Consider the following 18,450-nt stretch of genomic DNA (forward strand, 5'->3'; position numbering starts at 1 on the left):
GCAGCAGGCATTGCTCACTCTTGCTTCTCTGGCTACCCCTCCAAGCCACGGACGGCTGCTCCTCAGTGCCCCAGCACCGCCTCGCAGTGACAATACCCCAAGGCTTTGTTTGATTCAGAGTCAATTGGATTTACACTTCGGGAGATAACCTCCAGACACTGAAATAAGCACTCTATGACCAGAGGAATTGGAGGAAAGAGTGCTAAGGAAGAAAGCAGAGATAAGCTGCTTCCTATAGCATCTCTGGCTACCTGCTAGACTTTCAAACACCCACCAGACATTCGCCATGGCAGAAGGTATTAGCGAGACGAGGCCAGTATAAACCTCAGAGGCTTTAATGTGCCCAGGCTCTGACCCAGAAAGAGAGACCTTTTAATTTTAAAGCTAAGATGTCAGGAGGTCAGGCTCAAGGAGGGTGGTGTGTGTGCACACTTCTGGCATTTGTGAGCTGTCAGTTGCATAAAGAGAGAGCAGGAACCTGGGTTGGTGGCATCGTTCCAGAGCAGAGGACAAGGTGCTGCTTTTGATCATATAAAGCCCTGAAAAACAGTACGAACTCTAGACACCTTAAAAGGCTCTTGTCTCTGCTGCCTTCCAACCAGTCTGCCTTTGCCCCACTCTTGACCACTGTTGGTGGCTGCTAGTTCTGCAGCCTCAAGTTCCTTGCACAGTGTTGTATACAAAGACAAAAGCTAAGACTGACGGGATGGTGCACACCATTAACAATGAGCCGGCCCTACCATGAGTCAGGTGAGACATCTGGTTTAGCTGGCGGACATCATAATCTAATTAATTTTTTGACCCTTGGGGATGGAGGCGGCGGGAAAGAGAGAGTTAAGATTTCCTCCCCCAAGTGCCAAACTGTCTACACCAGCAGCATACATTGGGCAAACCAGCCAGGAACTAAAGCAACGGTCTCAACACATGCAACCAAGGAATGCCCGGAGGGAGGCCACCACTTACCTAGGCACTGAGTCTCCTTCATAGCCGGTTCATACCCAGCAGCACAGGTGCAAGCTCCCACGGGTACCATCCACTCCCCGTCGCCATTACAGTAGAGTTTCAAGGGCACGGACACTTCCACCGCATTGGGGATGCAGGTGCCCGGAGCAATGACCAAGGAGGTCGGCTCCGCTCCAGTCAAGGTCTCGGGGAAAACGGCAAAGCCAGCAATGGTGCTGGAGCACTTTTTGTAGAAGGCACGGACGGAGATGAGCGACATGCAAGCTCCCAGGTCCTGGAAAGCCAAGTAGAAGCCATTCTTGGAAAGGGGCCCGAAGCTGCGGACTTTGGTGTTCATCCGGCCAGATTCCAGCTTCGAGAAACTCTCGTCGGGGGCAATTGTATCCACTTTGACGTAAGGGTTTTCCATCCAGAAGGGGCTGGAGGCAGAGGCAGAGTCCGTGTCCGACTCGTAGTAGAAAAGGTTGAAGGTCTCTTTGCAAGAGCCGGGGATGTTGGGGATGCTGTTGCAGTCGCGCACCGTGAATTTCAGCTCCACGTAGACGCGCTGGACATCGTGGCGCTCAATGAACTGGGTGCGCAGCCAGTTGTTCTGGTTCATTTCTTGGACGTTGCACACCTGGTACGTCCGGATGGGATTCATGGCCTCGTCGTAGCCACTGACTTCTTCCCACTGCACAAAATTAAATGACACCGGTCCATTTTTAATGAGAGAAAGGGGAGGAATGGCTAAGTAGGGCGTGTCATTTTAAGGTGGGGAGGAGAAACTTACTTTTTTGCCATTTTTTTTCTCCTAGAAAAAATGTTTTTGGGTGCAAGGAATTCAAATCTGCTGTTATTTTTGTGATTGGATAACTTTTGGCTTGGCAGGTCTACATCTGATTAAGAAGTGCATAAACTGCTTTTGGAAAACCAGAGCATTTTAATTTGACCTTATGAAACTGTCAGGTAACGCTAAATAATAGTAATTATAAATACTAATAATAGTAATATATAATATAACTGCAAGTATTGGCAGTTTTAACGACTTCTGTGCCATTTCACACACATTCCACCTATCAAGCAAAGCAAAACCATAATAATTTAACCAAAAACGCTATTTGATTTCCCGAGTCATGTTTCGACTTTTTAGTACCCCTCATTTTTGAAAATCGAAAAATTCAAGCCACTCTAAGAAGGGCAAAGCAAACCAGGACACCCAGGCATATCACCAAGATTCTCCCAAACGTAAGCTGTTTGCTACTGAAAAGTTTGGATGCAAGGAAATAAAGGTTGCTGCCATAAATCACGGGGAAGGACTGCAGCTCAGTGGTATGGTATTTGCTTTGAATGTGGGAGGTCCCATGCCCAGTTCCTGGCATCTCCAGGTATGGCAAGGAAAGACCTCCACCCCAAATCCGTGAAGAGCAACTGCTGATCAGAATAGACTAAGCTAGACCAATGATCTGACTCAGTGAAAGGCAGCCCCCCCCCCCCCGTGTTCCTAAATCCCACTGTGGCCAACCAGTTGCCTCTGGGAAGCCCACGAGCCCACTTGACATCAGGGCACAGAGCCCTTTGCCCCCACCGGAAGCTGGTTTCAGTCCTGGGTTGCCTTCTTTGGCAGAGAGACACCCCAAAGTCTCCCAAGCTTAAGCCTTTTCCCAGCCCCTCAAGTGCAACATCCTCAGAGTGCAGGTGCCAGGACTGAACCTGGGATGTGCCTACTTGCAAAATTCTGCTCCCCACTGCAGAGCTAAGGCCCCTCTCTCCTGTTAAATCGGCACTAATACCCGTTGCATGTGAGATTAGCTGCAGAGGCAGGAGCACACAAGCCTTGGAGAGAAGGCAGGGTGAAATTAAAAAACAAATCTGCATGGGCATCATCCGTTAGCAATCTTGGCTCCATCTCAAAGCCCAAACTGGAAGTTATGTGAAGGCAGGTAACTCTAGGCAGTTGATCTGTGCCGTTTTCGTACTAGAATATAAAAATCTGGTTTTGCACGGCTGGAATGTAGCTGACTACTGTAGAGTCCCAATTCACTGATTCACCCCCAGTTTTGCCTCTGGCCACACCCAACACTGACATGCAGCCCACGGAAAATGTTCCAGGAGGAAATGCAAACCTTGGCCTGGAACAGAGCTCTCATCCCTGGCTCCAAAACCCCGGCCCCATAATGCAATTGGCAGGGAAGCTGGAGGGTGAGGAAGATTTGCTGAAAACTTGCCTGGAGAGAAGAAAATTCCTCACTGCCCCCCCCCCCCCCAAAATGCACAGCTTTCATTGCTTGGGGGAGTGGGGGGATGATATATTGAGGGGAAGGGAGGGATCAAGTTTCTAGTTCTCATGGGTGGTAGCGAAAACCCCACAAAAGCGCAGAAACAAAAGGGAAAGTCATGGGAAGAGATGAAGTCACGCAGCGTCTGCCTGCAACAACTTGCAACAGGCTTTTGTTGTGGTCATGAAGTCAATAATGCTATTAATGAGCAGCACCATTCAGCAATATTGGTTGGGGAACAAACAGGAGGTCAGTGGCCCCAGGACACGTTTGGATGTTACGAGGAAAGGAGCAAACCAAGATCACCCATTTTTGTTGCTATTTTACTATTTGCTAGCAAATCTCCAGTTATGGCAAGTGTTCTGCGCGTGCTCATGTCTGCATATACTACAGATGTATATACCCTGATGGTGGCGAGGTGCATCTCTGCATATGCTGCATTGTACACAGGCATGCGTATACACACTTATGTGCAAATACACGAGAGGGGAATCCCCGGAAGAGTGGACTAGGCCAGCCTGTGCAATGGGTGAGGCTGCAGTTTAATTTGCCCCATAGAACTGAATGGAGAGACCATCCAACTACAGTGATACCTCGGTTTACGAACAGTCCTGTTAATGAACTATTCGGTTTATGAACTCCACAAAACTGGAAGCAGTGTTCCGGTTTGTGAACTTTACCTCGGTCTATGAACGGAAGCCGAATGGTGGAAGGGCACTGGCAGCAGGAGGCCTCATTAGGGGAAGCGCGCCTCGGTTTAAAAATGGATTTGGTATAAGAACGGACTTCAGGAATGGATTAAGTTCGTAAACCGAGGTACCACTGTATATAGGATAAAATAAAAGAGTGTAACGAGGTGGCTAAACTCTCTCTTTGGCTCTGGTGACCCCAGTCATTAAATCTGCTCCTTATGAACATTCCTATTCTGGGTCCTGCTCTTTGGTCACGCTAGAGTTTGACAGAATGATGACAGCTGACATATATCAATCTCTGAAACCCCCCCAAGGCTTCTTATAATTCTACACACCCAATACTTTCTGCAGAAGCAGGACAAGGCTAATGGCACAAAACCGTTTCCCTTTAAAAATCAAATCATTAAAGGGCTTTTTTTTTTTTTACTGCTTGCAGAAATATCTGCATGGTTCACACATGAAACTATGGTTTAATCTGAACCAACAGCATGCCGGAGAACGCTACTCAAATGTCCCCGGTTCACTCTTACCACACTCCTGGCTGCATCAGGAACAAAAAGCCTCACGACTCGACTTGCTGTACTGGTTTGAACCTGGGCTAATGGTTTGTTTCTTTCCAAATAAACCATGAGCTGTAGCCAAGGTTTGTTCTTCGGCTTGTTGCTTGTGGGATCTTTGGGGAAAACAAACCATGAGCTCAGGTTCAGACGACACAACGAGCAAAGACCTGTGGTTTGTTGTAGTTTGCTGTTCCAGAAGCAAGGAGGGGAAGAGCAAAGCAGAGCGTTTTTTGAGCAGAATACACTATGGCGCAGCTCATTCACATTGCACCATAGTTAAACAGTAACTATGGTTTTTAACATGACATGGGAGCACAAACTTTAAGACATCACCTATGATTATTCTGCACATGACTACAGTTCCCCAAAGAATCAATCTTTTGGTTCCCTGTTATGGTGATCTCTGTCTTTTCCGTTCTCAGGCGGCTGTAGACACAGCTCACCCCTACACACAACCCACTGCCCCTTACTTATCCCACTTCGTCCTTTACCAACCACTGCTACACAAATCTATGTGTAAGAACTTTGCTTTAAAAAAAAATCATTTGGGTTACAGTAAGACTGAAGCAGAAGTTCTTATGACATTTTATGATTTTGTTTTAAAGTCTGCGCTCACATGTCATGTTAAACCATAGTTATGATTTAACTATGGTTTGATGTGAATGAGCACTGCCCTGGTGCATACTGCTCAAAAGGCAAATTCTGCAAATGAATGATTTCCATGGCTTTTATAGGTCTAAGAGGCCTTTTTGGGCTACCCTCATTACAACTGCTGGAATTCACATGGGTGGCTGAATCAATATTTGGGAGTTGCAGGTGAATTCACGAATCACAGAACTGTAGAGTAGGAAGGGACTACGAGGGTCATTTAGTCCAATCCCCTGCAATGCGGAGATATTTTGCCCAGTGCGGGATTCGAACACACGACCATGAGATCAAGAGTCTCACGCTCTATTGATTAAGCTAAACCTAAGTTTAGCACAGGAGAGCAAAGGAAGACAAAAGCAATGTGGCTCATAATTCTGCCCACGTCTGGTTCCAACCCGGGCCCCTTTGGAGAATGGAACATCTTACCCCAGTCTCGGGATGAGCCGTCCACGCCAGCTCAGATGTCACCCACTTCGTATCCATCAGAGTTTCTAAAGGGTGGGAGAGAGAGAGAGAAACACACAACTTGGAGGTCACTGTTGCACAAAGTTATTTGTTTTATTTCTACACGGCTTGATTGTAAAAGCAAAAAATAAAAACCTCAAGCAGGTTTTACCCAAGGAGTTACACAATACAATTATGGGCAAAAAATAGTTTAAAAGAACCATTCAAAAGATTAAAATCAGCAATAGACCGAAAACTCTCATTAACATCATTGGGTTATTGGTTTGTTTTCGTTGTTGCACTTATTATGTATTTTGTGTTTTTATGCAGTGAACAGCCCCAAGATCTACGGATGAAGGGCGGTATACAAATTTAGCAAATACAAATAAAATAAAACGTGTTACAGCAACACATGTGTCAAATTACACCAAAAGAGACTTCCGGAAAACAGCAAAGAGGACCTTCAGCTTGGCACACCCCCTAGCCTGGCACGGAAAAACGAGGCAGCAGATAGATTACAGTGAACTGGGTCTCCCACAGAATGCATTTTCACCTGCAGGTAGTTATGGAGATGCTGCCTGTGTTGGCCCAGCGGATGGCACTTTGTACATGCTCTGGGACATGCCACTGCTGCCTTTGACAGGTTCCAGAGCTAAGCCCTGGCACTTGAAGGAGGAGAGGAAGAAACAAGAGCACCAGAAACCTACACATAACACAAGCCCCTAGAGATCATTTCTTATTTTTTAAAAAAGAGAAAACTTAACCCTGGGATGGAATGGGATGTGGGAAGATTGCAGGACAACAAAGGTCCTTGTTACGGCTGAACGTTGGGGCTGTTTTGCCTTCAGGAAGGAGATTTCCCTGGAGTTACACGCTTGGTCTACCCTAATGACTGCCCTCCCTGCACCCTTTTGACCTCTCCCATTCCTCACTTCTGCGCAGACCTGGCAGAAGAGGCAGGAAAAGCTCCACACACACCCAACTTCTCCCAGACTTTGGCATGTATTAACCACAGCACTGGTAGAAAGAGTGCTTTCCCCGTGACTGGGGCGGCGAAGGCTGAAGCAGGTTTATCCAGCAAGAGAAGAGCAGGGAGGCAGCTTCCCATGCGCCGCTCACTCCTGCCGTTTCAAAAAATAGGGGGGGGAGAATTTGACCGTCTGGCCAACATTCCAGCAGCAGATTAACAGCCAAAACCTCCCTGTCAGCATTCCCCAAAGAGCCTCCCAAGTCCCAGCCTCAGCCTTGGGGGTGAACAGAGAGACAGAGAATGAACAACAGCGCATCTGGGATTTTTGTCGGGGCCGTAACCAAAGACGGTTGACCCCGAGTAGCGCCAGGCCATTCTGCAGCTTGCCAGCATCCGCGACAAGAGAAAGATGGGCATTTGACATGGAGGACCAAACACTAGCAGGTTGATAACATCAGCTGAAAGATGATAGATAGATAGATGATGATAGATAGATAGATAGATGATAGATAGATAGATGATAGATAGATAGATAGATAGATAGATGATAGATAGATAGATAGATAGATAGATAGATGATAGATGATAGATAGATAGATAGATGATAGATAGATAGATAGATAGATAGATAGATAGATAGATAGATAGAGATGATAGATAGATAGATAGATGATAGATAGATAGATAGATAGATAGATAGATAGATAGATAGATATAGATAGATAGATGATAGATAGATAGATAGATATAGAGATAGATAGATGATAGGTAGATGATGATAGATAGATAGATGATAGATGATAGATAGATAGATGATAGATAGATAGATAGATAGATAGATAGATAGATAGATAGATAGATATAGATAGATAGATAGGAAGATTCTGGGGCAAAATCAGATGCGTGGCAAAAACAGTTGTGCAGCCGTAAGAGTTTATAACACAGCTGGGTTCCAGCAGCATAGCAAGCACACATCACAAAACTAGACCCCAGTTCATGATAGGTTGTCTTATTAAAAAGGCTCTGAGTACCTGTCCTTGTAAATAAGGTATCATGAGAGACCGGGTAGTATGGGGAAATAACGCGAGGAAGCCAGCCACAAGGGATTACCCTGTAGGGAGCAGTTAGTTCAGTTCGGTTCACATTTTGACACAAATCTCCCTAGTTTGTACTTCCTGAAACAATGTGCAAACTGAGACACAGCTACCCTTCAAAACCTGCCATTTCTCTGAATTTTGCAAGGCAGTTCTTCAGCCCTGAAAACGCGTACAAAATGCGTACACGCGTTAGGGGAACATGCACATACAAAAGCACACATGGTTGTTGTTGTTTTTTGTCAACGTACAGAAAAGTGTTATAGTAGGGGGTAATTGCTTGCAAAAAAATGTGTGTGTGAGGCAAAACTGCCTTGGAAATGTGTAGATGAGCAGTAAAGTGTGCTAAACTGCCGTTGAGTTTTCTCGAGGCCTTTTCCCTTAGAAAATGAAATCGCAAACTGATGCAGAAACATGGCTGGGAATAATGAGAATTGGATGGGAAGTGGAATGGACAAATTACCGTATTTTTTGCTGTATAAGACTCACTTTTTCCCTCCTAAAAAGTAAGGGGAAATGTGTGTGCGTCTTATGGAGCGAATGCAGGCTGCACAGCTATCCCAGAAGCCAGAACAGCAAGAGGGATTGCTGCTTTCACTGCGCAGCGATCCCTCTTGCTGTTCTGGCTTCTGGGATTCAGAATATTTTTTCCCTTGTTTTCCTTCTCCAAAAACTAAGTGTGTCTTATGGTCTGGTGCGTCTTATAGAGCGAAAAATACGGTAGTTTGTTGTCGCTGCACCCTTGACACCCTTCTGTGGAACAAAACTTCTCCATCACAGTCACCCAAAGTGGCTGGGACCTTCCTGCTCACAATGCAAGAGTCAAAGCTAGACATTATGACTTTATGCAGCTACCTTGTCTCCAAGGCCCACAGAGTAGCAGTTAGCATCATTTTATTACTTTTGCACATTTGAGAAAGAGAGAGAGAGAGAGAGAGAGATACTGTCAGAAAACACCATCTAACTGGTGGTTGTTTTTGGGAATACTCATTGTACTACCAGCCCAGTTGTATTCTGAATCACACCCAAAACACAGAATCACATCTCCCATCATCCCTGACCCCTGTGGCTAGCTGCAGATGGTGGGAATTGTAGTCCAACAACATCTGGAGAATTGCCGGTTTCCCGCCCTTGCTACAAGCAAAGGCTTGCACAAATTTTTCACTTGTCGAGATTTAAAGTAACTCCTGCCTTACAAAACAAACAAGCCACGATAAACAAAGGAGGACATGGTGGCGGTTGTTTTTCCCCTGGTCCTTACAGAACAGGTTGGACACGTGCAGTCCCAACGAAGAGTGGGCGGGAGCAAACCCCAAAAAGCACCTCGCACATGCGCTCCGCCACCGAGATACCATCTCTGCCTTGTGGAGGGGAGGCCAGATACGCGCCGTGCCAGGAAACCGTCATGCCGCTCTCAAAAGTGAGGAATTTATGGCCTGTCAACCGAGTGATCTATCTCCCATCAAAAGGCATGATTGATGGGCTTCCGCGTTTATTGAAAGGAAACTTGCGCGTGCTGGAAGTGGTTTGCATACCACCCATGCTTTGCCCTGAAAACAAGTGCCGTGGAATGCAGCACATGGACGTCCAAAACACTCCCCACAGTGCGCCAGAATGCTGAATCTTGTCTTGAATCTAGAAATGGTTCCCGTCTCCCCCCCTCTCTCTCTTGCCTGGGACTCCCAGCCAGATCACCTAAGCCAGGGGTGGGAAACTAAAAGTTCTTGGACACCCAACAGCACCAGCAAACATGCTCAGGGACAATGGGAACTGCAGTCTGCAGAGACAGAGGTTCCACACACACACACACAAACACACACACACTCCACTTAAGGGATGCCAACTTTCTTCAGAGTCCTCCTCAAAGCCCACCTCTTCCACGGTCTTGGTTTTAGCCTCCATCCCAATCGCTCGCCCCAAACTAGGGCACACTTTGGATTACATTTGAGTGCCTTAGCCTACATCTGCCACACGTCACTGTCCGCTGCTGGGAGTGCGCTTGCGCTAAATACCCCTTGCTGGAGGGGAGAGGGCTGTTGTGCCTCCAAGGTCCCCCTTGCACGCTCCCCACAAGCATCTGGCTGGCCAATGTGAGAGCAGGATGCCGGACCAGATAAGACCGCTGGCCTGATCCAGCAGGGCTCTTTTATGCCATCAGCTGGATAGCTCAGCTGGTTAGAGTATTCTGATTATAATGCCAAAGTTGCAGGTTTGGTCCCCGTAAGAGAATATTTCTGCATCGTAGAGGGTTGGACGAGATGATTATCGGGGTCCCTTCCAAATATGATTCGGTGTTGTCCTTCCTTTCCTCCATTGCCTGTTCTTGGGCAAAAGTTTTGTTTGCACGCTTTTCTGTCTTTGTTTTTAGCTGGTGATTATTGACCATGTTTCCAAGTAAAACGTAAACCTCTTCCAGAGGCTCGGATCTGAATCAATGAATTCAAGAAAGGAGATTCTGACTCAACATCAGGAAGAACTTTCTGACAGTAAGAGCTGTTTGACAGTGGGAAAGACTCCCACTGGACCCTCCTTCCTTGGAGGTTTTTAAGCAGAGGTTGGGTGGCCATCTGTCATGGATGCTGTAGCTGACGTTCCTGCATTGCAGGGGGTTGGACTAGATGACCCTTGGGGTCCCATAGAATTGTATTCTATGATTCTATGAAAAACCAAAGGGAAAACATTTTGGGAACCTTAATGAACAAAAAGGAAAGGTGCTGGTTATGTGCAGTTTCCCATTTTAAACTCACTTCTCGTAGTTTTTGCTTACTTCTCAGCCTGACCTCCCTCACATTGTGTTGTGAAGATATAGAAGGTGACATAAAACAGATGGAAAGCAGGACTTGTTGACTATATCAGAGGCATCATATCTGGGTTCTGTCAGGGATGCTTTAGCTGAGATTCCTGCATCGCAGGGGGTTGGACTAGATGGCTCTACAATTCTTTAGTTCTATGGGCATTCTCTAGGACGCAGGTGGAGCTGTGGGTTAAACCACAGAGCCTAGGGCTTGCCGATCAGAAGGTCAGCGGTTCGAATCCCCGCGATGGAGTGAGGTCCTGTTGTTCAGTCCCTGCTCCTGCCAACTTAGCAGTTCAAAACCACGTCAAAGTGCAAGTAGATAAATAGGTACCACTCCGGTGGGAAGGTAAACGGTGTTTCTGTGCGCTGCTCTGGTTCACCAGAAGCAGCTTAGTCCTGCTGGCCACATGACCCGGAAGCTGGACTCTGGCTCCCTCGGCCAATAAAGCGAGATGAGCACCGCAACCCCAGAGTTGTCTGCGACTGGACCTTACGGTCAGGGGTCCCTTTACCTTTTATGGGCATTCTCTAAACTAAAAAGTCCTGTGTACACTGATGGTGCTGCGTAAACAAAATGAGAATAATGGATTAGCCAAAACTGTTTTTGTTAAGGTCCATGGCAATATGGAACTATCAAATCTAAGTAAGGATACCAAAGTAGAAGTGGAATTTTGGAGCAACAAAAAAGAAAATTAAAACCATGTGCCGCCAACGAAGGTTGCAATGCTATATGGGCCGCCTTTTTGCAGTCTCCCACTCCCACCCCATTGCCCTTCAGCACCCTCTTGGTGAGATAGAAATTACCGTAGTTTTCCAGTTTGGTTTTGCAAGGAGTTTACACCGCATCCTGGGATTTTAGGAATCCAAGTGCTACCCCTCCGGAACAGAGATGGGGCTGTGATGGAACAGCTGCTCCAAAAGGGGGGGAAGCAGACTGGAGCCTGATCAAAGCTCAAGGATCGCACTGGAAGATGGATGGTTTCCATCTCATGCCAAGGCACCACTCAGACCTGGTCTGTGCAGAAAGCAGATCTTGCCGTAAAACTGTTCCTGGACTATATCAGTTCAGACTGCAAAGTGGGGGACTGCAAGGCTAAATGTTCCCCCAGATGAGGGGGGAAATCCCCCAAGAAAACCAAATGTAAGGAACAAAGTGTCTCCTAGCTTAGGCTAACTTGTCTTTTGGCAGGTATTATTTTTGCAGGGAAGCATTCGAACGCACAATGCTCAGAAATGACACGGTCCCCAAGAACGGTTTTGCAAATCAGCTGTTCACACAGTCCACAATTCAGAGCCAGTTCAGGCCCTCACAAAGCGCCCGAGCACAAATGACAAACTACACATGCGGCGTGGTAAATGGTGGGCTTTTAAAGGACTGACTTCCCGGCGTTAAAACAAAGAAGGAGTATCACAAAATGACCAGGCTCCCAATTCTGTATTTATGCAAAGAACCCTGGGCACACAGAAATCCACGTAACACCCTTTGCTATGGAGGAACTTGCACATGTATTTTAAAAATCAATTTAAACAAGGGTGATTTTACACCTTGGTTCAAACTGTAAGGCCTAAATTACAGGTGTGTTAGAAGCGTATCAGCTCCTGGTGCGTTCCTGAAGGCAGCACCCCCAAAAAGGTACTGAGACCAATGCTGGGGGCACTCCTTCCCCTTTGAAAAAGCTCAGCAGCAGCAGCAGCAACAACCCACTGAGGACAAAAGAATTGGGAGAACCCCTGGGGAACCAATTTAGCCAAGGCAAACAAAAAGCTGGACATTTGTAATGGAGGCTTGTAAATAGCTAATCATCTGGTCTCCTATGGCGAATCAGAACCGTTTCCAGGCAACCACACAGGGTAGCTTCTATTAAGTGGGAAATATCGACCCCCCCCCTTGCAGTGTCAGAAACCGCTAGCACAGAGACAGGGAAGGCTAGCGAAAGTTTTCCTGGGCTAATAACTCCGGTGAACTTATTTGCAAAGCTGAAGTAACGCGAGCACTGCCGAAAACAGTGGTATTTGCAGGCCTGTGCCTGCCCACCTTCATTCTGCTTGAAGTGGAAAGCGACTACAGCTAGATTTGTGGCTGCAGTTTTGGGGGTTATTTGCTTCATCTGCTCTCCGGGGACGGGGAGACCCCAAGAAAGAGCCGGAAGAAAGCAGCGGAAACTTCTAGACCTGCTGTCAACCTTGCCTCCCTGTTCAGCGCATGTCCAAAAGGTAAAGCATACACACACACACACACACGCCCCACACCCCCTCATGCAATGCCCTTCTCGGAGGTATGTTCCGCCAGAGTGTGCTGATCCATGACAGATGCTGCGTTCTGACAGGAGACGTGCCATTTGCATCCTGATTTTGTCGGGATCCACAAGCTCACCTGAAAGACAGGCGCCGAACAAGGAGGCACAAGAAGAGGCTAAAAATAAACAAAAAGAACTATCCCTGCAGTAATTAGAAATCTCGGTAAGCAGTCAACCACAAAAAAAGCGGGGAAGAGGCTCGAGAACACAAAGAAGGAAAAGCCAGAAAGCATCTTTTCAGCAGCTGAAAGAAAAGGGAAGGGACTGTGAGAGAAATCAAGGCAAATGGACATAAGGCTGCCCCTTTGCCCCTTCCCAGAATTCCTCTGTTTATAACACTGCAGGCTGAAATTCAACAGATACAGACTTTTCCTAATGCCAAACAAGGTGCTACTTACAGTTTTAATGGATCTTGCTTAAAGCTGCCTACTTTTACTTCGAAGGAGGTTCAGTCACATGGAGCGCCCAATTCAGGACATTTGGTTTCCTGCCCAAAATTGTACAAAGGTGCCACTTTGCAGTAAACAGAACTCCATTCAAAGCAGCAACAATATAACCCCCGTTACACCTTGCAGAGGCAAACACTTTTGACCCTGTTCTCAGCGCCCACCCCAAAACAGTGGGGAAAGGAGGGGTGCTTTTTTTTCGGAGGGCAACTTCGTTTCCCAAATCCTCCTCTGATTCACTGTCAGCTTAGGCCTACTGAAACTAATATACTGTCCAAAAACATGCTCCGACCACAACGCTCTGAAATTAGATCTCAGACTTACTCAAACCGGTTCCTTCAGATGGAGAATGAATGACACTCTTTTAAGAGATCAAGAGATTGTGAAAAAGGCCCAAAAAACATTAAAGGACTATTTTGAGATAAATTTGAATACTACAGTAGAAAAAAGAACCATCTGGGACGCAAGCAAAGCTGTCATGAGGGGGTTTCTGATACAACAGAATACAATTAAGAAGAAGCTCTGGAATGGAAAGAAAGATAAAATACTGGAGAAAATACATCAAGGAGAGAAAAAATTGAGAACTAAACCAAAGTCAAAGGATCTGTTGAGAGAAATTAAATTCCATCAAGCAGAATATTCAAAATTGATTAATCAGGAGATTGAATGGAAAATAAAACAGATGAAGCAAAGATCCTTTGAATCAGCAAATAAATGTGGAAAGCTGCTAGCTTGGCAGCTGAAAAAAAGACAAAAGTTGAACACAGTTACAAATCTAGAGATTGAAGGAAGAACGGTGCAGAAACCAGAGGAAATTAGGAAGTGCTTCCACAGATATTTTAAAGAACTTTATGTACAGGGGCCTCAGAAAGAATCAGAGATAGATCATTTTTTAAAGACAAATGGACTATCAAAAATAACTCAAGATAAAAGATCAATCTTGAACTCTACAATAACCACCCAGGAAATTGAAAGTGCCATTCAGAATATGCAACTAGGCAAATCTCCAGGCCCGGATGGGCTTACCTCCAAATACTACAAGACTTTGAAAGACTATTTAACACAACCCTTGTTGGAGGTATGCAACCAGATCATGGATGGGAAGAGGGCACCAGAAACGTGGAAAGAAGCGTTCATCACATTGATACCTAAGATAGAATCTGAAAAGACTCAACTCAAGAACTACCGCCCCATCTCACTCCTGAATGTGGATTACAAAATATTTGCAGACATTTTGGCAAGTAGACTTAAAAAAGTTTTAATTGAAGTAATTCACAAAGACCAAGCAGGCTTTCTCCCTGGTAGACATTTATATGAGAATACCAGAAACATCATCGATATTTTGGAACTTTTACAAACTGACAGGAACACAAGGGCGGTGTTAATTTTTGTTGATGCGGAGAAAGCATTTGACAATATATCTTGGATGTTCATGAAGAAAAACTTGGAAGGGATGGGAGTGGGGCGGGGGTTTGAAAATGGGTTACGAGCAATTTATTCAGAGCAAAAGGCCAAATTAATAGTGAACAATGTGGTGACGGAGGAGTTCAAAATTGAAAAAGGGACACGACAAGGGTGCCCTCTATCCCCTCTTTTATTCATTTCAGTCCTGGAGGTGCTATTGAACATGATAAGGGAGGACCGGCTGGTACAAGGGATAGAGGTCGGAGTGAAACAATATAAACTTAAAGCCTTTGCAGATGACCTAGTTTTGACATTGCAGGAGCCAGAATCCAGTACAAAAAGAGTTCTTGAACTTATATCTGAGTTTGGTCAGGTGGCGGGGTTTAAGTTGAACAAACAAAAAACCAAGGTTTTGACCAAGAATTTGACACTTACAGAAACAGAGGGGTTTCAGAGAGAAACAGAATTAAATGTGGTAAAGAAAGTGAAATACCTAGGGATCTATTTGTCTTCCAAAAATTTGAATTTATTTAAGGACAATTATGAAAAATGCTGGTTGGAAGTAAAGAAGGATTTAGAAATTTGGTCAAGATTGAAACTTTCCTTGTTGGGAAGGATTGCAGCAATTAAAATGAATGTATTGCCGAAAATGTTATTCTTGTTTCAAACCCTACAGATCGTGGACAGAGAGGAATGTTTTGGAAAATGGCAGAAGGATATATCTAAGTTTGTCTGGCAGGGCAAAAAGCCCCGAATAAAGTATAAAATATTAACTGATTCAAAAGAAAGAGGGGGGTTTGCCCTGCCGGATTTGAGGTTGTACTATGAAGCTGCAGCCTTCTGCTGGCTGAAAGATTGGTTTTTGCTAGAAAACACCGACGTCCTAGATCTGGAAGGTTTTGATAATGCATTTGGTTGGCATGCATATCTATGGTATGACAAGGTTAAAGTTCACAAATTGTTTAAAAGCCATATTGTCAGAAAAGCGATTTTTGCAGTCTGGATGAAATATAAAGACTTATTAGAGAGTAAAACACCGAGGTGGCTATCACCGGTGGAGGCCAAAGCTCGAAAAAGACCCAATATGGAGGCCTATTGGCCGAAATATTGGGAATTAATTGAAAAAATTGGAGACGGTTGGAAGTTGCAGAGCCAGGACAAATTAAAAAACAAGGTGCGAGATTGGTTACATTATGCTCAAATTCAAGAGGTTTTTAAAATGGATAAAAAGGTTGGTTTCCAGGAGGGGAAATCGAAACTAGAGACAGAATTGTTAGAACCAAAGACCAAGAATTTATCTAGAATGTATAACTTGCTGCTTATGTGGAACACACAGGATGAGACAGTTAAATCTGCTATGATAAAATGGGCACAGGATGTTGGACATAATATTATGTTTGAAGACTGGGAAAGGTTATGGAACACCGGAATGAAATTCACGGCATCTAGTGCCTTGAAGGAAAACATTATGAAAATGATATACCGGTGGTACATGACCCCAGTCAGGTTAGCCAAGATGCATCACCTGTCTGACAACAAATGTTGGAAGTGTAAGGAAGCAGAGGGGACTTTCTTCCATCTCTGGTGGACCTGCCCAAAAGTGAAGGCCTTCTGGGAAATGATTTATAATGAATTGAAAAAGGTATTTAGGTATACCTTTCCTAAGAAACCAGAGGCCTTCCTGTTGGGCATGGTGGACCAGAAAATGTCAAAGAAAGATAGAACTTTGTTTATGTACGCTAGCACAGCAGCAAGAATACTCATTGCAAAGAGTTGGAAGACACAAGATTTGCCCACGCTGGAGGACTGGCAGACGCAGTTGATGGACTACATGGAGATAGCTGAACTGACCGGCAGGATCCGAGATTTGGATAAAGAAACAATTGAGGAGGACTGGGGAAAATTTAAAGATTATCTGAAAAAATATTATAAGCTGTATGAATCCTAAGAAAGTGCATGATTAGGAAACGATAAGCTTCTGCGAATATGATTAAGTAAATGGTAAAATTAGTGACAAAAGAGAAAAGGAGACAATTTAAATTGAATATGTTATGTTTATTTTAAAGGTATTGAAATTGAGATATAATATATTGTATTTGGATACATAACATTCGAAAGTTACAACAAGGTATGAAATAAGGTAACAAAATGCTGACATTGTTAATGCAAAGAACGCAGAATCGGAAGGGGTGGGGAAGTCCAAGTTTTATTTTGTTTTTGTTGTTAAAAAAGAGAAAATTTGTTTCTTGTAACTACTTTATTTGTTTATAAACCTATAAAATTATGGAAAGAAACGCAATAAAAAAATTTATAAAAAAAAATGAAACTAATATACTGTCGAGCCCCGAGGGCAGAGTACAACTTGCTTCTTCCAACAGTGATTTAACTGCTTTGCAGAGCAGTATATGCTTGTTATATGTGAACGATGGCACAAGTGTCTGTTTTGCTGTGACTAATTATTACATTAGAAAGTTTACTTCGTATACACACACACACCTCAACCAGGAAGCCTATGTAATTTGCACCCCCTAGTAGACTCCGGCAAAGTTTTAGGCAGACACTGATGAATTTTTCGAGTTTCACGTTCCCGTTGCATCTTTGGTGTGCCACGTGAAGCATTTTTTAATTGGAAGGCAGTTGCATTTTACAAAGCAATTAGCAAAACGCACCCTCCGCAATGGTCTCAAAAAACAGTGGAGAAAACACACATGCACAAAGGAAGCAGACGTCGGTGTGTGTGTGTGTGTGTGTGTGTGTGTGTACACATTCATTTGGACCAATATATTGGCAAAAAAACCGAATGCAGGAATTCTTAGGCTTTTTGAGCCTGTGGGCACATTTCAGAATTTGAGAAGCTGCCATGGCTATACCACAAAATGTCTGCCGTGGCAAGAGGTGGCAAGTCATAAAACGGCTGCCGCAAGAAGCCTGGCTTCCTAAAGAAAATGAGGGCAAGGGAGAGGTTGCGTCTGAGATCCAACGTCAAATGACGTTATCTGATCCCTCCCCAGAACAAAATACCGGTTTCACAGGAGGAAAACGGGTGGTGCTTGAAGACACCCCCTCCCTCGACAGCAAGGAAAAGCAACACGACACAGACAAAACAGACTGTACCCTCAACATTAAGAGGGTTTTTTGGCCTTCCAATCAGAACAATATTATAGAAACGATACATCTTTATCTGTACCATAAACTCTGCCATCTCTAGCCTGTCCAATGACACAAAATGAGGACATGAGGCCACCATCTTGCTGCAACTAAGCAGGTCTGGGTCTGGTCAATCAATGCCTGGGTGGAACCATGTTGGACGGAAGGAAGACAGGATATAAATGAAAGATTTTGATACAGCACAATGTCTGAAACAAGGACGGAGCTATTTGGGGCATTGGCTGGCTTCACAGTTTTTCCTGCCTTGTGATTTTTGCATAGCACATCATTATCATTTGCTATATACTGCCAGGTCAACAATTACAAAACCGATACGGCGTCAAAACGGTTTTGGGCGATATATCGCTATATTGCCCAGCTCTACTGAAGACACCATGGGGAAGGGTCATAGGTCAGTGGTAGAGGATTTGCTTTCCATGCAGAAGGTCCAGGCTCAATCCTGAACATCTCAAGGTGGGGCTGGAAGAAGAACCTGCCTGAAATCCTGGAGATTCACAATAGTGAGCTGGATGGGCCAATGGAGCTTCCAAGGTTCCTATCATCTCCATCTGAACCACAAAGCTTGGAAGCTCTGAACCAGCATGCCCAAAGCTCCAGGTCAGGGATGTCTGGAACCATCCTCTGCCAGCTGCAGAATATCCTTAAGACAGGCAGAAAAGGAGTACCGAGGAATGAAAGATTAACCACAGCAAAGGGAGAAAGTAGAAAG

At 44.9% G+C, this 18,450-nt stretch overlaps 1 protein-coding gene across 2 annotated transcripts in view; it reads right to left on the reverse strand.

Annotated features, from left to right (window-relative positions):
• Positions 1 to 18,450, reverse strand: part of EPHB3 (EPH receptor B3) — a 94,319-nt gene that overhangs the window by 48,452 nt on the left and 27,417 nt on the right. For both annotated transcript variants that reach the window (XM_083442002.1, XM_083442001.1), the window contains exons 2-3: positions 5,548 to 5,612; positions 964 to 1,636 (exon numbers count right to left, since the gene is read on the reverse strand). In XM_083442002.1, coding sequence (XP_083298128.1) covers positions 964 to 1,636; positions 5,548 to 5,612 — 738 coding nt within the window. The remainder of the gene's footprint in view (positions 1 to 963; positions 1,637 to 5,547; positions 5,613 to 18,450) is intronic.

This window comes from Podarcis tiliguerta (genome assembly GCF_965153285.1).
Source record: "Podarcis tiliguerta genome assembly, chromosome: 5".
NCBI classification, from domain to species: Eukaryota; Metazoa; Chordata; class Lepidosauria; order Squamata; family Lacertidae; genus Podarcis; species Podarcis tiliguerta.